Raw genomic sequence first — 21,829 nt, forward strand, 5'->3', positions numbered from 1 at the left:
GTGATTGACTTCAAGGAGTGCCTGCAACATGCTGAATTGGAGGACCTCAAGAATAATGGGATCTTATATTCTTGGTGCAATAGAAGTTTGGGTTCTGCCTGTATTACAAAGAAACTAGATCGAGCCCTTGCCAACCAAATGTGGTCATCTATATTCCCACTTTCTAAATACACTTTCCTCATACATGGTATCTCTGACCATAGTCCAATCTTGGTTACCATGGATTTGCAAATTCCAAGGAGATGCATCCCTTTCAGATTCTTCAATGTTTGGGCCACACATCAAGATTTTGCAGCTTCAGTCCACAATGTATGGAAAACTTTCATAAGAGGGACTGCAATGTTCCAGGTGGTCCAAAAGCTTAAGCTCCTCAAGCCAGTCCTCAAAGAATTGTCCAGGAAACATTTCCTACAATTGGATTCAAAGCTCCTTGCAGTCAAGGCTGAACTAGATGCATGCCAACTTGACCTTGATTACTCTCCCACTGATATCACTTTTAGAGAAATGGAGAGGTCACTCATCTCAGAGTTTTTAAAACTTACAAATCACCAAGAGGACATGCTAAGGCAAAAGTCTAGAATGACTTGATTGAAGCTTGGTGACTCCAATTCAGCATATTTCCACAAGTCATTATCCTCTAGAAACAACAAGAAGAAGATCTTATCCATCACAACTGAGTCAGGCCAAATCATTGACAGCAAGGATGGAATTATAACAGAAATTGTGGGGCACTTCAAAAGGCTCTTCTCCTCCAACAACTCACTCCATTTTTGAATTGTAGCCATTCATCAATGCACAGGTCCCAACTTATCTAAAGGCCCTCCTTGATGAAATTCCATCCCCATTGGAAATACAAAACTGCATGTTCAAGCTCAATAGAGACAAAGCTCCAGGGCCTGATGGCTATAATGCAGCCTTTTTTCAAAAAAGTTGGGGAACAGTGGGTAGATCAGTCACTAGAGCTATCACTGAGTTTTTCAACAATGGGAAACTACTCTCGGAAGCAAACAACACTTACATCTCACTTATCCCTAAATGCCAAAGCCCTTCATCAATGCATGATTACAGGCCAATCTCCTGCTGTAACACAGTGTACAAGTGCATTGCAAAATTGTTTGCAGTCGAGCTCCAATCCACTCTTCCTCACATCATTGACAGCTCTCAATCCTTCATCCAAGGAAAGAAGATCACTGATCCAATACTCCTGGCTCATGAACTTTTAAGAGGGTACCACAGAGACAATGGACCTGCCAAGTGTGCAATTAAGATTGACCTAATGAAAGCCTTTGATTCTGTCAAGTGAGATTTCATCCTAAGTTGCTTAACACTTCACTAGTTTCCAAGTAAATTCATCTCCCTCATCCAAGCCTGCATCTCATCACTTTCATTTACCGTTGCAATTAATGGTGAATTCAAAGGTTATTTCAAGGGTAAGAGAGGGTTAAGACGGGGAAACCCTATCTCCCCCTTCCTCTTTGTAATAATGATGAATGCACTATCCTCTATCATTAACAATTTTGTTAGCAGGGTTGGGGCTTTCAGGTACCACTAGAGATGTGGAGAACTCAAGATCACTCACCTTTCATATGCAGATGACCTTCTCCTCTTTTGCCATGGAGATATCACCTCAGTGTCAGTGATCAAATCAGCATTGGACTACTTCAGCACCATGTCTGGCCTTGACATTAACACCACCAAAAGCACAATCTTTTTATCAAGAGTGGACCAGCACACTCATCAACTAATCACATCTCTTCTTGGAATTCAAGCTGGATCACTTCCAGTTAAGTACCTTGGGGTACCACTGATCTCCACCAACCTCAAGTCCTCTCACTGCAGCCTCTTAATTGAGAAGATCACCAAAAGAATCACACATTGGTCCTTCAGATCACTCTCCTATGCTGGAAGGCTTCAACTCATCAAGGCTGTCCTAGTTTCAACACAAATCTATTGGTCCAGCATTTTAATCCTTCCCAAAGCAGTGATCAATGAGCTCAACAAGATTTTCAGGTCTTTTATTTGTTCAGGTCCAGAAATGAAATCCACTGGAGCTAAAGTCAATTGGGGCAAGGTTTGTAGAGCAAAGGAAGCTGGGGGGCTGGGAATTCCTAACTTGGAACTGTCAAACAAGGCTGGGATTATGAGGTTCATTTGGGACTTGCAAACAGACAGCAATGCTAGACTTTGGATTAAATGGTGCAACACTCATCTAATCAAATCAAAGAATCTGTGGGAGATCAGCATACCTCATTCTTGTTCTTGGAGCTGGAGAAAAATGTTACAGCTTAGACATCCAACAAGATTACTCTTAAAGCATTCCATTGGAAATGGCTCAGATACTTTATTCTGGTTGGACAACTGGGCTCCAGGAGGTCCACTATGCACCAGGTTCCCCATTGCAATCCTTTCACAGACTAATATCAATCAAGCTACTACTCTAGATAAGTTCATTATGGGTTCATCTTAGTTTTTCCTCAACATGCAGCCCCTAGTTCCTTCAAGGAGAGACAGAAAGAGATAGATTGCATCTTCAACAGGTTTATTCAGTCTTAGCCACACAACTTCTTTCCTCGCAGGCCCTCAACCCTCAGTTCAATGGTACAATATCGTGTGGTGTTCACCAATTATCCCCAGAATGAAGCTACACCTATGGTTAGCAATGCTGGCAAGATTGCCAACTCTTGACAGCAGATCAATGGGAAACCATCCAAACATATGTCCCCTCTGTATGTCTCATCCTGAGTCACATGACCACATCTTCCTTAATTGCTGTTTTACCTCCCTAATTTGGAGATTCATTAAAGATCGATGCCAATTCTACACTTCAATTACAAATTGGGAGGAGCTCATACAGTATATTAGCGTGAGATGGAAAGCAAAATCGGTTCCTAATCTTCTAAGAAAAGTTTGCTTCTCAGCCATGATGTATCATACCTGGGAAGAAAGAAACAAGAGGATTTTCAAAAAGAAGAAATCATCACAGAAGGTTGTTCTTGCTCGAATCTGCTCCACCATCACTACAATTCTAATGTTGGGCTTTCTTCAAGACTGCTCTACGGCTAGGAAAATTCTTTCAGAATGGAATCTATCCCTCTCTTGCTGCAGACCCCCTCCTCGTCCGCCGGATACTACCAATCGCCGGCTCAATGCCGGAGCCTAAGTTCACCGGACTGAATGGCTAATAACCACCATTAACAGTAGGCAGTTAATTTTGGTTTTCAGTTATTGTGCAAGGTTAGGTGTTATTATTTGGGCCTGGTCCCTCTTGTTTTGCCCTCACTGGGCTTGTAATCCCTTACGGGCTGTTTGGCCAAAGGCCCACATTGTAATTATTTTTACATTTATAATATTTGCTTAAAATTCCAAAAAAAAAAAAAAATGTCCATTTTTTAAAAGAATGAATTTTAATATATATATTTTATTATATTATAAATGAGTAAATTATTAAATTATCTATAATGGATTTATATGGATGTAGTGGTTTACGTTTTATTAATTTAATGTAAGAATATTAAATTAAGAGTTTGAATTAAAATTCATTCATATTTAACCTTTTCATACTTGGTGCATTAATTTAAATTATTTAATGAAAACAAATGTTGATTTTATCTTTTTTAGTATATTGATATATTTTGGTGAGGCTATGTTTTTTAATTTGAGAGTTTGAATTAAAATTCATCCATTGATACTCACAATTGCTTAAAAAAAAATTAATAATAATAATAATAATAAAATAAATTATTACTGGCCTGGCCAACTATTAATGATTCACAACCATCTAATAAATTTTCTTTAGCTTAATGAAACAAATTTCAAGTTGTGATAATTCTGTTTAAAGTTTACACCTCCACCCTTTCCTAACCACCTCAATCCGGACACTTCTGCCGAATAAATCATACTCATGTCGTCCGAATGAATCATACCCATGTCGGTCTAATATCAATATTCGTTAGACACTCCTTATACATACGACACTTTATATACCTATCCATAAATAGAAACTAAATTTTTATTATTTTAGACACTTGCCGACACTTTTTGGACACTTAAGCAAACACTTTAATATTTCTAATACAAATTTATCGAAAATAATGTAAACACATTTTAAAGTGTTAAATTTATTTCTTTAAAAAAAATTATTATTCCGTATTATACACATGGATCATAAGTGAAACATAACATAATATTAGTTCATTTAAAACAAAAATACTGTTAGGACAAAGTAGTGAATAACTATACATGTAATATATTCAAACCTTTCTTTTGGAGGTCTCAGTACAAATTTACGACCACATCGTCTAGATGCATGAATAATCATCAGTAACACTAAATTTTTAATGATCTCTTATTGTGGATGAAAGCTATCAACATGTGTGTGTGTGTGTGTGTGTGTGCAGGCACAAATTACCAATTCAGTGTTTTAAGATACCTAAGATTTCCATTGTTCGACATGAACTTACTGAAGAAAGTTAAATGGCAACCATAGCCGGAGTTATTTTTCACAAACCCATATTTACAAGTCAGATAAAAGAAGCACAAGTATCACCAAAAGGCTACAATATGCAGTTCTTGAACAACCCTAAAGAGTCCTAGCTCCAGTATCCGGTTCCATTTCTTTGGCATATCGGAATGATCGGCAGATGGCCGAGCCCAACCAACTCAAGTAGAGTGGTCCATTCAATCCACTTCTGCAACCCACACTACTGACTACACATTGGAAGAAGGGGTGAGTTTAACCAAACCAAGCAAATACATTAAGGGGAAAATTAGTAAGCAAAACTATTAATTCAATCCTTACAGCCATATCACATGAAAAGACATCATGAAAACCTATAAAGCAGAATCATCCTTTCAATACTCAGCTGTGCAGCTAGAAAGTTACATTCAGGTTTCAAACAACAAAGAACGGGTAAACAATTATTTCTTGCAAATGCAATAAACAAGCAGACCCAGACAATTGTAAGATCAGAAATTGGGTCACATTAATATGTGGTCCATGAAAAATACAAAATAATAAAAATGACGCATGACTACCCCCGCGGGGGGGGGGGGGGGCGGCGGTGAGGGGGAGGAGTTTCTCATAGCAATGGCTCGAAAATCAAAGTGGCGTCCCGCTATAGCACGGCATGCATCTCTGGCTTTCTTTCAAGCCCCCCTACCGGCTAGACCAAGGTCTCATGATGACAATCTTGAAGGAAGAAGTGAAGCACCGCCGGTGGTACCTCCTCGTTCCATGCACGAGTCTCACAAAGTTTCATCCCCATTGACATTTCAACCCCCCCCCCCCCCCCCCCCCCCCCGCCTCCCCCCTTTCTCTTGGCACCAGAACAATGTTGATGGTAGACACGTTCTTAGCTAAGAAGGACGAACAAGCCTAAAATCGGAAAGAATCCGTGTGGAAGACCACTGGACACCCCCGACACGTGTTTGACCCGCCAAAAAACTTGTATTTTTTAAATTTTATAAATATTCAAACACGGACATGCCGTCCGGCACGCCTGTGCCATTCTCGAAGGTTTTTATTTTTTATTTTTTTCAAGGAAGGCATTCTTGGGGTTTTTTAAGAAAGTTTTAGAAATAAAGCCGGGTTGAAGTGTAAATATGAGGATTACATAATTACTTAAAAGCTGTTTTTTATAAAAATAATTTTATATTAAAAAAATCAAATTTTTGTGCTTACATTTTAGTTCAAAGGTTCAAAAGACTCTCTTGTTCTCCCACCAAGCAAACTTCGTTGTCGATGGATGGCTCTTCTTCTACTTCTTCACAAATCCTAGATACTTCTTTTTTTGTCCTTTCACAACAAAATTCTCTTTTGCGTCTCCTTTCCTTTTTACTCTTGTTTCCACGACCTTATTCACTTCTATTGATTCTTACCTTTATTTTAAACTAAGCCCTAATTATTTTTTAACAAAATACGAAACCTCTTTGTTTCTTGGTTTTTTTCTCTTTCTTAACCCTCTTTGTATCATTCTTTCTTTTTCCAGCAAAACACAATTTTTTTTCATTATTAGGTTGATAAATAATATTACTCTTAATTTATTGAAGTACACCATCCTATATATCTTCTTTACGATATGGATGAACCAAAAGTGGGTGAGCATTCACTACAGTTGTATATTATCTTCTTGATTCATTATAGCAAAATTTGGATAAACCATAAAAAATTTGTGTTGGACATGTTGTTTGAGTGTGGTGTGATTGGATCTTCACGTTTGTGAAGTAGTTTGTTTCCGCTGTGACCGAAGTGGAATTAAATTACCAACAAGTGTTATCAAAGCCGAAGGTTCGTTGTGGTGAGCTTGTCAAAGCCGAATGTTTGTCTTGAAGATTGCTATTAGAGCCGAAGCTTCGTCCTGCAACATTCGACAGTTGGTTGATAGATATCTACAAAACACAATAACAAAAAATAAAAGAAGGCAGGATGACGATTGAGCTGGTGATCTTTAGGCAATGTGGAGAATTTTCGCCAAGGTGGAGATTTGTTGTGTATGTCTCAAATTCTTATTGGGTTGGGTAAAGTTCTATTGGTTTAGGTATGTATTCTTATTGGGTTGGGTAAAGTTCTATTAGTTTAGGTATGATGTACTTGATTTCAAGTAGTTGCTTTCCTTGCCCAACAAGAATATGTATTACTTGTTTTTTTTTTTTTTTTTCTGAAAAGTCTCAAGCAAATTGAATGATACACCAATTTATTAAGATCAGATGGAAAAGATACCTCAATTTTCAAGCCTCTGAGCAATAATTTCCCAAGCCTCTTCGAAAGTAGTAAACTCATCTAAGAAAATATTACAATGTCAATTCTTCAAAGAACACGAAATAGAGACACCAAATTCTCAGGAGCAGAACCAGTTGTTACCTACAATCTCAAGCAAACTAATTGATATACCAATTTATTAGGATCAGACGGAAAGGTTACCTGCTTCTTCGAGCAAATTGAAACCCCGGCCACGATAAAAACCCCTAACAGTACTTTTCCAACCTCCTTGAGCACGAGGAAACATGGTTAAGAAAACAACACAATGTCAATTCTACAGTTCAAACATTCATTGAATTGAACATATCAACTCTAAAGTCTACACAAGTAAACAAACCTTCACTAAAAAGGTCTGACGTCAGCAATGAATCCACTTTGCCATCTGGGCTTTCCTCCGTGCTAAGGGAATGGTCCTACATAAGCAACACTAGTCATGCCCTGAGAAAAGACTTCTTTCTCTGCCTTCCCAATGTACATGACAACCCTTATTCAGTTCCTTTTCCCCCCTCCCTTGAATTTCTAAATCAAATGATTACCCAGTGTGGTTCCTCAAATCAAGATCATGTTCTCATCTGTGGCAATATGAGCTTTTACCGCAGCACTGACCAACCAACCCAGCACCTCTTCTATTTTGAATCAATATCAGGAAACATATATATACATTATATCAACATGGTTTTCTATTGAAAATTTGTTATGATACTACAAATTCCATCTCAATTCATCTAGTTTAGCTACTGTACTATAAGAGTTTTCTGGAGTTGGAGTATGTCTGCCATCACAATGAGGCATCTCATCTCTGGTATGTATATGCATCTTTTCTGATGTGTCTGCCATATAGTATATAATATTCCAAAAGTTGAGAAAACATGCACACATAATATTTGCCCCCTTCAACCGACTTGAGATCATACCATTTGAACTAATGCCCATTGGTGGATGTCCTCTTAAATATTAAAATATTAGAAACCATGGCTTTCTACTCTAACTCCTTGATATACACAATACAGTTGGTTAATGCATTGATTGATGTTGTAGACTATTAATAATTCTCAACAGATTTGATTCTAGTCAAAAACTTTTTCTTGAGACCTCGGAGTAGTAAAGAAAAGACTCTCTAGAATCAATGCCAAAGCAGATTCATTTCTAGTTGAGGTTCTTTTCTCTAAATATCAAAATATATGAGAAATGATTCTCTATAATCTATGCCAATACAATAAGTAAATAATTTTATTTATTATTATTATTTTTATATAAGTGAATAAAGTCTATTTCAAAGAATTAGAAGGTTTTGGTTCTCAAGAAGAACTGTTTCATGAATAACATTGTGCTTGTTTTACTCTTGTACAGGGGTTTATTTGTCTTCTCTCAACCACCGTTAACAACATATTCACAATTACTGGGAATGCACATTGTTTGGTTTTGAACGCAGACATTGTCATGGACTCATGGCATGGCATGGCATGGCATTAAACTGGAAATAGCAAAGGCTGCATATCTGCAGAAGGCACAAGGGGCTTGGCAGCCCAATACAAGGAAATTATTAGATCAATGGTCTGGAATTATGTGGTCGTGGGTAAGCACAATTTTTTTTTTTTTTTTTTGGGTAAACTAGGGGAAGGAGGATTTGAATATGGGCACACCCACTCGGAAAGCTAGGCACTCTACCTATTAGGTCACCACTAAGCCAATCACAAGTATCTTGGCTCAGAGCATGCTCCATCTCATGCTATTTAGTTTTTGGGCCTGATCCTAGGTCATTGTAGTATGGGCTTCTGTTGAAGCATTTATTTCTTTTCTTTTCTTTTCTTGGGCCTAGTCCTTGGACATGTACAAATCTTTTCTTATTTCTATTCAAAATAAATAAATAAATGTGACAGACTGAGACAACTTGTGATTGACCTGGACCACATAGTCCGAACTACATAAGAATTTATCACATAAAAGTCCCTTGTGCCTAGTCGGCTTACACGAATCACCATAACAACATTTTTCACATGGATAATGATTTGGAATCTGAAAGTCGGGAAGTCCGTCTGATTTATGTGAGTGAGGGTTAACATCATCATAATGTCATTAATATCTATGTCATGATGACATCAGTCTTTAAAATTAGTCGAATGTGTCTGATTATTGGACTTCTATCATTACTCTTTATATATATATATATTATATTTCCGGCTGTATAAATGTGTGTTTGATATCTATGCCTTAATCAACAGATTGGATAACTATTTATGAGCTAACATGCTTAAAAATTGAAGTTATTTGTGTCACCTTTCTGGCTTTATGCACTATTCTCTTCTTACTGTTCATGTACATGCGCCAGGAATTTTAAAGCAGTGTGTAATAAAAGTGTTAGCATGGACCAATTCAAGTTCGTGTAATAAAAGTGTTATTATGTGCCTCATTCCAATCTCATCAATTGTGTGTCTAAGACTTGACACGTTTCTTGTTCAATTCTTTATACACGTGTCACGTGTGGCCTATGCCACGTGAGAAAAAGTATACGTGGAGTTGAATGCATATATATTTAATGCATAGGAAGAATATATGTGTGATCATAATTTTGGGATTATATTAATTCAACCATTTAATTTGATGGTCTCAACTAATAATCTTTTTAGATTGCAATGTGATGTGAGATAAAATGGAGTTGTTGACAGAGCTCATCCCTTGACTAGAGATTCAAAATAAAAACTTAAATTTCACTTGAATAAATGAAACTTTTTTTTGTTAAGGTTTGTTTAAGTATTGATTATTGGGTAGTAATCATAATTATGTTTAGGTATTAATGATAATTATACTTAAAGTGTACAATTAATTTAATTCAATAAATCACAGAACAATATCATAATTTAATTCAGCTGAGATGTCAGTTTCACTAGTTTCCCTAAATTTGAGCTTGAACTTTGATTCAGCTGGTTATACCAAACCCAAACTATTGGGCAAAACCTATTTTTATAATTTAATTCAATAAATCAGAGAACAATATCATGTAGTACTTAATTATTTAAGCCTATGTGCCAAACACCCAAAAAGAGAGTCAATGACATAATCGATTCTTTTTTTTGATAAGTCAATGACATAATCAATTCTTAGAAGTTTATTGTTAGAAGTGTTGGATATACACAATACTTCTATTTCTGATTTTACTTGTCAAATTCTATGTTTTTTTCCTCTTTGCTGAGGTTTTTGAGTTTGTCTCTTTGTCCTTACCTCTAGTTATTTCTGGATTAGAGTTTGGATGCTTCTATCCTTACTCTATTAGGTGCTTTTAATTTTCTGGGGGAATGCCCTCTGTGCTCCTGTACATGCTTTTCCTTTTCTTTTATACAACCACATTTATGAAGAAAAAAAAGACATAATCAATTCTTCTTGTTGCCTTAGCACCAAACACATCAGCAGATTAAAACTTTTTCATTCCTCTCTAGTTCAAGTCTGATTCTTCTTGTATTGCAATATTTCTTGTTCATTCTGTTATTTTGAAAATTGTCTAAGATTACCATAGTTAATATGAAGAAAGTTACCACATTGCCTAGCATGGAATCGCAAGGATAACAATTTGGTAGGAATGGGCCATCAGAATATGGAAGAAAACTAATTTTCGAAGTGAAAGAAAATACAACCTAACCTCCTAACTATCTAATTATTTTCCCATCATATTCTCTTCTCTGTCATTGCTAGGTGCACTGGTAAAACCTCAAGCAATCAAGTATCCACGAAAATGTTGGTTAAAGTTGGTTTAGATCTGTACCTAGTTCAGTTTCTAAAAACGAAATATATTACATCGTTTACTTCACATTTCAACATTATTTTCCAAAGGTCCTTCCGACCATCGCCAAGAAAACAATCTTTTATAAACAAATTCATCTGATCTCAACAATATTTCAGTGAATGGAGAGGGCAGTATAATACTCAAATATCATAAATATTTGGTGAAAGGAAATATGTTTTTTGCTCAGTTTGACGTCAGCCTAAGAAAGAAATGAAAGGGTTCTAAAGACATTTGTTAGTACCTGAGATTAACTGTTCCTTTCTTCTGGAGAATTAGTACTTACTGAAGACCGGCATTTGGCAGGTGATGGGTTCAGCAAGCATGGAGGGCTCTGAAAATTCTTTTTCCCAAGGTTTTTTGAACACTGCACGAACCCGAGGTTCCAGCCTCTTTTAACTTTGGTTTCTGACCTATCTATATTGTTATGGAGATAGGCCATCATTGTCATTTAAGAGTTTTCACCAATAGTCTTTGCAGGAACATAATCCGTTCTTGAAGTGATGAAATCGAACTCTGTCCCTGACAATTATCTCTCTATCATATGCTTTGGAGACGAACTTGGTGAATGTATGGCAATCTTTACAAACTCTCAAGTTCTTAACAATCCGAAGACTCACTCCTTGTGGCATTCTTGCCAATCCAAAAGCAATTGCCAACTTCTCACTATGATAAGAATCAAAATTTTCCACACACTCTCCTGCAGTAGATTCAGGAATTGCCGCCATTGAATCTCTCACATAACCAACCAAGGTGGCCTTATAAATTACCTCCTCCAACTTGTGATAGATTTCTTTTGAATCAGGATGTGAATAGTCATCCACAACAAATCTATGAACTTTTTCACCAACTTCAATCGAACTCCAGCCCTGTCTAGTCTTTATGCCTTGGCTTTTAATCATTTTTCTCATCTTTACAACACCTTGTGAGTCTTTGGATTCAGCATATATTCCAGCAAGAAGTATGCAGTCTCCGGCACTCAGTGTCCAAATCCGAACAAGGTTTCTCATCGCAATTTCTCCTTTTGCCACATCTTTATGAATCTTGCAGGAACCTAACAAAGTTCTCCATAGGATTGGATCGTCCGAGAATGGAGAACTCTCAATAATTTCAAGTGCCCTTTCAAGCTTTCCGGCTCGTCCAAACAGATCCACTATGCATCCATAATGCTTAATTTCAGGCTTCAAATTGAATTTGCAGCTCATCATGTGGAAATACTCAACACCCTCCTCAACCAAACCGAGGTGACTACAACCACACAACAAACCAAGAAATGTGATTGAATCTGGCTTGACTCCTGCCATCAACATTTGATTGAAGAATGATATTGCATGATCTCCGCAACCATGCGCTCCATACCCAACGATCATCGAGTTCCAAGTAAACACATCTCGCTTTTGCATCCCATTGAAGACACTAGAAGCACCATCCAAGCTTCCACATTTAGCATACATATCTACAAGAGCATTCCCAACAAAAATATTGTCCAAGAACCCATTGTCACTGGCCAATCTATGCATTTGAACACCAATACTCAACGCACCCACATGAGCACAAGACGAAAGCAAGCTAACGAGGCTAAACCCATCAAAACCCACATTCAAATTTCTCATTCTATCATATATCTTCAACGCCTCATAGTGCAAACCTGCCTGGGAGTAGCACGAAATCAAAGAATTCCAAGACACCAAGTCTCTTTCGGGCATTTCATCGAAAAGTTTCTGCGCAAGTCCAATCAAACCATTTACTGCATACAATCTAATGAGATTGGTACAAACAACAATGTCCAAATCATACCCAAATCGAATAATCGACCCATGAACCTCTCTGCATTTGATTTCGGCCTTAACTCTCTCACAGGCTTTGAGCAAGAACGAGAAAGTGACACTGTTGGGGCGAGAATGGGAAGAAGAGACCATGTCATTGTAGTATAGAATGGCTTCGAGAGGATTTGGGCTCTGAGAAAAGCCTCTGATCATACAATTCCAAGCTTGGGGTTGTGGGTTTTGAATTTGATGGAAGATTTGTTGAGCGTAGGATAAGGAGGCTGAGAGAGAGATAGCAGTCAAGTTGAGGAGCGAATTTGAAATGGAGGGATGGTTTTGGTATCCGTTAACGATGACCTGAGAATGGATTTTCTGTAACATTTTCAGGCTGTTGCATCCATGTAAGAGGGAGAGAATGCAACGGGTTTTTGACATTTGGAGCTGATCTGAAGTTAGATACTGTATGGGATGAGAAGGGCCAAAGCGTTAATAAACTTGTAAAACATATATTTTCAAATTGAAAACTAAACTTCCAAGTCTTTAATTCGTCTTTAATTCTTATTAATAAATTATTCAAGCATCACATCAAAACAATATTATATATATGTATGTAGAAACAAAAACTAAAACAAAATATAAAACATGAATAAATAAACATAACCAATAACTAAAAATGCCAAGTAAAATTTTAGAACAAGTAAGAGTTTGTTACCTGATGACTGAGGAGGCATGTTTCTTGAACCTTATTCTTGCTAAATGTTAAGACCCGATGCTAACCCTAAAAATAAGAAAGCACTCAAGTTGTGAAGAAGAGATTTCACAATCTCACTCATAACAATTAAAACACCACCATCTATCTATATCATGTATCAACCCAATTATACTTTCAGTCAAAATGTTGGACACCTATCCGTAGAAAGAGGTGTGATTACGGATAGGTGTGATTAGCACATATTATACTCAGCTCTTATGTTAAATTAATCCAATAACAAAGTACAATGCTTCAGTTTAGGAATAATCTTCAAAATTAACGAATTAATATCCTGATATTCTGCATTCTAATAACAAAAGAAAATCAAAAACCAAAATTTGAAAATAAAAATATGGCAGAAAGATTGAATATATCCTCCATGCATTACACAGATTGTATTTATATGTGAAACAAAACATCCAGAATTTCTCAATGGGGTGGGCTAAATCAAAATATATCAATCAAAATCAACTGTTGTTTAATTCAATTTTAGTTAACTAACAATGTTTCCTTAGACAATTGACTGATTAAGCCATAGAAAATCCTATTTGGGTAATTAATAAAAAAATTACCAATTTATTTCTGAACAATTCACCACTCAGTACCCTATCTCTTATTTTGACCAATTTACTAATCCTATTTGAGAATCGACTAGTGGAAGCAGAGTGTGAGGTAGTTCATGGCAAGCCCCTTCCAACACTATGGAATTCACTCAAAAGCATGCTTTTGTAAGTATTTTAATTTTCAAGAAGTAACTTTAGAGCTTTACCCTATATTAATTACTTTTGCTTGTCAAAGTTCTTGTTATGTTTTTTTTTTTTTTTAGTTCCGGAAACATTTCCATCTTCAAAAAGCTTGGCATGTTGATAAAAATTGTTTCAGATTCAATCTCTACAGATTTGTAATCCAATTCAAATTCTTTTTTTTCTTTTTTCTTTTTACTTTTTTCATGCCCAGATTCAAATTTTCTTGTAGACATAATTGACAAAAAAAAAAAAAAAAAAAAACAGAAATAGAAGTTATAGAAATAAATAAATAAATATATATATATACATATATATATATATATATATAGATTTGTTTTGCTGAAATAAAATGTAGATTACGGTGATTACCTCAAAATGCAATGCAAAATTTGTTACTTTATATTGTAAAAAAAATATTATTTAAAAAAGATCATAAAAAATTTAACCAACTAGGATTTAGTTTGCAAAACAATAATTACAGAGCTTGATTAGTTGATTTAGAAAAAAAAAAAAAAAAAAATTAAAACAAAACCCATACATACAAGTTAGCAGTTGCAGAGAGAGGGGGCAAGCTTGAGAGTTGAGAGACAGCGGACCAGCGGCTGAAGCTTGCGAACGGCGAACCCGAACTGGAACAGCGGACGATGGAAACTGAAAGAGATGGGTTTTGATTTTTTGAACAATCTGAAATGATATGCCGATATGGGTTTTGATATAGGTAATAGGTTTTGAACTTTTGATTCTTAGATAAAATGAAATATATGGGTTTTGAACTTCTGATTCTTGTAGATTTTGTAGTTTGCAGTTGCACAGAGAGAGAGAGAGAGAGAGGCGGGGCAAGTTTAGAGTCGAGAACGAGAATAGATATGGAGGCGATTGGGGAGGCTGAAATTATTTGTCCTAAACATTTTTTTGGAATGGGCTCAAGCCCACCCCTCATTACTCTTTATATAATATATATGTGTGTGTGTGTTTGATATCGCTGGCTTAATCAACATATATGATACATGAATGAATGTTGATTTATGTGAGAAGGTTGATATTATCTCGATGCCATTAATATTCATGTCACTTTTTACATAAAATTAATTAAATGTGCCCGATTGTCCGAATCTTTATTAATTGCTTTATATATATATCCGGCTGTATAAATGTGTGTTTGATATCACTAGCTTAAATCAACATATTGGGTACATATATTTAATGCATAGGAAGAACGTATGTATGATCATAATTTTGGGATTATATTCAACCATTTAATTTGATGGTTTCACCTAATAATCTTTTTGAATTGCACTGTGATGTGAGCTAAAATGGAGTTGTTGACAGAGCTCATCCCTTGACTAGCAAGAGATTCAAAATCAAAACTTAAATTTCACTTGAATAAATGAAACTTTTTTGTTAAGGTTTGTTTAAGTATTGATAATTGGGTTGTGATCATAATTATGTTTAGGTATTAATGATAATTATATTTAAAGTGTACAATCTTGGGTTCATGTTTTATTTTATCTTAATCTTTTGAACCAAGTCACTTACCAAAAATGGTATATATCCATTAATTTGGTAATCAATCAGGAATATACTATCACTAATGCTGTTGCTTTGGTTGATAGTGGTGCAGACATGAACTGTATTCAAGAAGGATTGGTCCCTACTCAATATTTTGAGAAAAATCACTCAAGGTTTTACCAGTGCAAGTGGTGGTAAGATGCAGATTAAGTATAAGCTTAATCACGTTTTTATTTGTAAACAAGGTATTTGTCTACCATCTACCTTTTTACTTATTAAAAATATGGCACAACAAGTTATTTTGGGCACTCCCTTTTTAGCCTTGATTATGCCAATTGAGAAAATTGATTTTCAAGGTATATGCTCAACTCTACAGGGTCAAGTCAATCACTTTTGAGTTTTTGACCAAGCCCGTGAATAAGCATATCAATGCTCTTAAAGATAGCATATCTTTAAGGAAAAACAACTGAATTATTTGCAAAAAGAAGTCTCTTCCTTAGCAATCAATCAAAGATTAGTACATCCCACTGAGCAACAGAAAATTGAGTCAATACGACAAAGTTTTCTAAAGGATATCTGCAGTGATGTTCCTAATGCTTTTTGGGACAGAAAGAAGCATATTGTTTCTTTGCCTTATGAAAAAGGATTTACCGATCTGATGATCCCTTCCAAAGCTAGACCCAGCCATATGAAGGCTAACTATTTGGAATTGTTCAAAATTGAAATTAGCTCTTTAATGGAAAAGAATCTAGTTACAGCAAGTTACTCCCCATGGAGTTGCAGAGCGTTTTATGTTAATAAAAACTCTGAAAAAGAACAAGGAGTTCCTCGACTGGTTATTGACTATCGACCACTCAACCTTACTTTGAGCTGGATTCGATATCCAATTCCAAACATTAAAGATGTGTTAGATAGATTACAATCTGCTGTAATTTTTTCTAAATTTAATCTTAAATCAGGATATTACTAGGTACAGATTGCAAAAAAGGATCATTATAAAACTGCTTTTTGTGTACCCTTTGGACAATATGAATGGACAGTAATGCCCTTTGGTTTAAGAAATGCCCCTTCAGAATTTCAACATATTTTGAATAACATTTTTAATCCTTATACTTAATTTTCTATTGTTTATATTGATGATACTTTAATATTTTCAAAATCAATAGAACAACATTATAAACGTTTGAAAATCTTGAAAAATGTTATTTACCGAAGTGGTTTAGTACTTTCTTCTCCTAAACTAAAAATTTTCCTCACCCAAGTAAGATTTCTTGGTCATGAAATTTATGTTGGAAAAATAAAACCCATTGACAGAAGTATTGAGTTTGCCTCTAAATTCCCTGATGAAATTAAGGACAAAACTCAACTGCAAAGATTTCTTGGTAGTTTGAATTATATTCGTAACCATTACAAGAATCTTGCACAGGATACAGCAATTTTATATACACGGCTCAGGAAGTCACCTTCCCCTTGGACTGAAGAACATACGAGAGCCGTCCAGAAGATTAAACTTCGTGCTAAACAGATTCCTTGCTTAGCCCTAGCAAATTCTTCATGGTTTAAAATTGTTGAGACAGATGCATCTAATATTGGATAAGGTGGTATTCTTAAACAAAAGAATCCAGAAACAGGAACAGAGGAGCTTGTTCGCTTGCTTTTTCAACTATGCCTGATCTTAATAGAATTGTCTATGATAAAAATATCCACTCAAATACAGCTCCTGCTCCGAGTAGATACTATTATCCTAGACCAACCCCTCAAGATATCTTGTATGAAGAAGATTATTTTCATACTCAGAATTCTTTCCATGGGAAAACCATTTATGAATGGAACATTGATGGTAAATCTGACTATCAGATTTATGAGGTTGTACATCAAATGTTAATGTACAGTCAAGTCTGTAAACTTAGCCACAACACTGATCCAACAATTGCCAAATTTGTTGTTGTTGGTTTTACAGGCATCCTTAAAGGATGGTGGGATAATGTTCTCACTGACATTCAGAAGGCCGAGATATTTTCAGCTGTCAAGATTGTCAAGGATGAAAATACTCAGCAAGAAGGCCCAGCTGCTGATGCGGTTTATACTCTCATCACCACAATCATTCAACATTTCGTTGGCCCAGAAGGAGCTAACAGTGAAAGGAGTAGAGAGTTATTACAGAACCTAAGATGTCCATCTTTAACTCATTTCCGGTGGTACAAAGATGTCTTCTTAGCCAAGGTTTTACAGCTTCGTGATACAAATCATGAACACTGGAAAGCAAAATTTGTGGATGGTCTTCCTACCTTTTTTGCTGAAAGAATCAGAAAGAAATTAAGGGATATGAACAATGGAATCTCTATCCCTTACAGGAACTATACCTATGGTGGATTAGTCAACATCATAATCCAAGAAGGTTTAGCTCTCTGTAATGATCTGAAGTTACAGTCTGAGTTAAAACAACAGAGACTAACAGGTAAAAAGGAAGTAGGTGAATTTTGTGATCAATTTGTCTATCAGACTCCTTTATCTTATCCTAAAGTTAAGAAAAGACATAAGGTTGACAAGCCTTATAAAAAGAAATATTCCCGAAAGAAATATCAACAAAAGGTTGATAATTCGAAACAGTACACTAAGCCCAAAAGGAAAACCTATCCAAAAGCAAAGGGTAAAGGAAAGCCCAAGACAGAGGCTAAGTGTTTTGGCAGAACTAAGGAGAAACTTAACAGTTTTCCAATCAGTGAAGAGTTAAAACTCCAATTAAGCAAATTACTGCTTAATACTAGTTCTTCTGAAAATGTATCTTCTGATTCCGAAGAACTCATGGAATTGCAATCATCATCTGCCTCTGAAGAAGAAAAGAGCAATCCAAAATGTTCTTGTCATCAGAAGAATGACTATTACAAGGCTATTGTTGAAATGAATGGGCTCAGTTTAAATTTTCTAACTGCCCATCAACAATCCTTGTTGGATCTTATAGATCAAGTTCAAAATCCTCAGATTAAAATGAAGATCTTTGAAATAGGTTATGCTATCGCACAACCTCAAGAAGATAATGACAACCCAGACTTTATCAAATCTGAGAATCATTATAACATGAAAGAAGTTCTAAACAGATTAGAACATCAAAGCCAGAACTCTGGATTGGTCCCTACTCAATATTTTGAGAAAACCACTCAAGGTCTTACCAGTGCAAGTGGTGGTAAGATGCAGATTAAGTATAAGCTTAATCACGGTTTTATTTGTAAACAAGGTATTTAAACCATGAAGAATTTGCTAGGGCTAAGCAAGGAATCTGTTTAGCACGAAGTTTAATCTTCTGGACGGCTCTCGTATGTTCTTCAGTCCAAGGGGAAGGTGACTTCCTGAGCCGTGTATATAAAATCGTTGTATCCTGTGCAAGATTCTTGTAATGGTTACGAATATAATTCAAACTATCAAGAAATCTTTGCAGTTGAGTTTTGTCCTTAATTTCATCAGGGAATTTAGAGGCAAACTCAATACTTCTGTCAATGGGTTTTATTTTTCCATTATAAATTTCATGACCAAGAAATCTTACTTGGGTGAGGAAAATTTTTAGTTTAGGAGCAGAAACAACTGAACCACTTCGGTAAATAACATCTTTGAAGATTTTCAAATGTTTATAATGTTGTTCTATTGATTTTGAAAATATTAAAATATCATCAATATAAATAATAGAAAATTCAGTATAAGGATTAAAAATGTCATTCAAAATATGTTGAAATTCTAAAGGGGCATTTTTTAAACCAAATGGCATTACTGTCCAATCATACTGTCCAAAGGGTACACAAAAAGCAGTTTTATAACGATCCTTTTTTGCAATCTGTACCTGGTAATATCCTAATTTAAGATCAAATTTAGAAAAAATTACAGCAAATTGTAATCTATCTAACAAATCTTTAATGTTTGGAATTGGATATCGAATCCAGCTCAAAGCAAGGTTGAGTGGTCGATAGTCAATAACCAGTCGAGGAACTCCTCATTCTTTTTCAGAGTTTTTATTAACATAAAAAGCTCTGCAACTCCATGGGGAGTAACTTGCTGTAACTAGCTTCTTTTCCATTAAAGAGCTAATTTCAGTTTTGCACAATTCCAAATAATCAGCCTTCATATGGCTGGGACTAGCTTTGGAAAGGATCATCAGATCGGTAAATCCTTTTTCATAAGGAAAAGAAACAATATGCTTCTTTCCATCCCAAAAAGCATCAAGAACATCACTGCAGATATCCTTTAGAAAACTTTGTCGTATTGACTCAATTTTCTATTGCTCAGTGGGATGTACCAATCTTTGATTGATTGCTAAGGAAGAGACTTCCTTTTGCAAATAATTCAATTATTTTTCCTTAAAGATAATGCTATCTTTAAGAGCATTAATATGCTTATTCACGGGTTTGGCCAAAAACTCAAAAGTGATTGACTGACCCTGTAGAGGTGAGCATATACCATGAGAATCAATTTTCTCAATTGGCATAATCAAGGCTAAAAGGGGAATGCCCAAAATAACCTGTTGTGCCATGTTTTTAATAAGTAAAAAAGTAAATAGTAGACAAATACCTTGTTTACAAATAAAAACGTGATTAAGCTTATACTTAATCTGCATCTTACCACCACTTGCACAGGTAAAACCTTGAATGGTTTTCCGAAAATATTGAGTAGGGACCAATCCTTCTTGAATACAGTTCATGTCTGCACCACTATCAACCAAAGCAACATCATTAGTGATAGTATATTCCTGATTGATTACCGAATTAATGGATATATACCATTTTTGGTAAGTAACTTGGTTTAAAAGATTAAGATATTCTTTATCTTTAGGCACTTCAATCTGTGAAGAAAATTCTGTAGCATGATTTGCCCTGTCTTTTAAAAGCTTAATTTCCAAATCCATATTGGTTTGATGGATCTTTAATTGGCGGATTTTAGCTTTTAAATTATTAACCTCCATCCTTAAATCGGGAAGATTAGCAGGACGAGAGTTCTGGCTTTGATGTTCTAATCTGTTTAGAACTTCTTTCATGCTATAATGATTCTCAGATTTGATAAAGTCTGGGTTGTCATTAACTTCTTAAGGCTGTGCGATAGCATAACCTATTTCAAAGATCTTCATTTTAATCTGAGGATCTTGAACTTGATCTATAAGATCCAACAAGGATTGTTGATGGGCAGTTATAACATTTAAACTGAGCCCATTCATTTCAACAATAGCCTTGTAATAGTCATTCTTCTGATGACAAGAACATTCTGGATTACTCTTTTCTTCTTCAGAGGAAGATGATGATTACAATTCCATGAGTTCTTCGGAATCAGAAGATACATTTTCAGAAGAACTAGTATTAAGCAGTAATTTGCTTAATTGGAGTTTTAACTCTTCACTGATTGGAAGACTGTTAAGTTTCTCCTTAGTTCTGCACTTATTGGCATAGTGGCCTATCCGTCCACATTTGAAACAATTAGCCTCTGTCTTGGGCTTTCCTTTACCCTTTGCTTTTGGATAGGTTTTCCTTTTGGGCTTAGTGTACTGTTTCGAATTATCAACCTTTTGTTAATATTTCTTTCGAGAATATTTCTTTTTATAAGGCTTATCAACCTTATGTCTTTTCTTAACTTTAGGATAAGATAAAGGAGTCTGATAGGCAAATTGATCACAAAATTCACCTACTTCCTTTTTACCTGTTAGTCTCTGTTGTTTTAACTCAGACTGTAACTTCAGATCATTACAGAGAGCTAAACCTTCTTGGATTACGATGTTGACTAATCCACCATAGGTATAGTTCCTGTAAGGGATAGAGATTTCATTGTTCATATCCCTTAATTTCTTTCTGATTCTTTCAGCAAAAAAGGTTGGAAGACCATCTACAAATTTTGCTTTCCAGTGTTCATGATTTGCATCACGAAGCTATAAAACCTTGGCTAAGAAGACATCTTTGTACCACCGGAAATGAGTTAAAGATGGACATCTTAGGTTCTGTAATAACTCTCTACTCCTTTCACTGTTAGCGCCTTTTGGGCCAACGAAATGTTGAATGATTGTGGTGATGAGAGAATAAACCGCATCAGCAGCTGGGCCTTCTTGCTGAGTATTTTCATCCTTGACAATCTTGACAGCTGAAAATATCTCGGCCTTCTGAATGTCAGTGAGAACATTATCCCACCATCCTTTAAGGATGCATGTAAAATCAGCAACAACAAATTTGGCAATTGTTGGATTAGTGTTGTGGCTAAGTTTACAGACTTGACTGTACATTAACATTTGATGTACAACCTCATAAATCTGATAGTCAGATTTACCATCAATGTTCCATTCATAAATGGTTTTCCCATGGAAAGATTTCTGAGTATGAAAATAATCTTCTTCATACAAGATATCTTGAGGGGTTGGTCTAAGATAATAATATCTACTCGGAGCAGGAGCTGTATTTGAGTGGATATTTTTATCATAGACAATTCTGTTAAGATCAGGTATAGTTGAAAAAGCAGCCTGAAAATCCTCAATATGAGGGGAAAATTCATTTTCAGAAACAG

General features: G+C 35.6%; 2 protein-coding genes across 3 annotated transcripts; one reads left to right on the forward strand and one right to left on the reverse strand.

Annotated features, from left to right (window-relative positions):
- The first annotated feature begins 2,659 nt into the window (after positions 1 to 2,659).
- LOC132301114 (uncharacterized) lies at positions 2,660 to 3,160 on the forward strand. Its single transcript, XM_059798394.1, has one exon. The coding sequence runs from the start codon at positions 2,660 to 2,662 to the stop codon at positions 3,158 to 3,160; it is 501 nt and encodes a 166-aa protein (XP_059654377.1).
- A 3,476-nt stretch (positions 3,161 to 6,636) lies between these two features.
- Positions 6,637 to 12,789, reverse strand: LOC132299518 (pentatricopeptide repeat-containing protein At3g56550-like). Of its 2 annotated transcripts, XM_059796201.1 has the most exons (3): positions 7,095 to 12,789; positions 6,920 to 6,985; positions 6,637 to 6,778 (listed from the first exon to the last, which is right to left on the reverse strand). In XM_059796201.1, the coding sequence occupies exon 1, from the start codon at positions 12,731 to 12,733 to the stop codon at positions 10,994 to 10,996; it is 1,740 nt and encodes a 579-aa protein (XP_059652184.1). In that variant the 5' UTR covers positions 12,734 to 12,789; the 3' UTR covers positions 6,637 to 6,778; positions 6,920 to 6,985; positions 7,095 to 10,993. The 2 variants fall into 2 exon arrangements, with proteins under 2 accessions (XP_059652184.1, XP_059652183.1); XM_059796200.1 differs by having other exon boundaries at positions 6,637 to 6,985.
- Between the last annotated feature and the right edge of the window lie 9,040 nt (positions 12,790 to 21,829).

The sequence above is a fragment of the Cornus florida genome, unplaced genomic scaffold (assembly GCF_030987335.1).
Source record: "Cornus florida cultivar Cherokee Brave unplaced genomic scaffold, ASM3098733v1 CherokeeBrave_3.0.0_Hap2_Chr03, whole genome shotgun sequence".
NCBI classification, from domain to species: Eukaryota; Viridiplantae; Streptophyta; class Magnoliopsida; order Cornales; family Cornaceae; genus Cornus; species Cornus florida.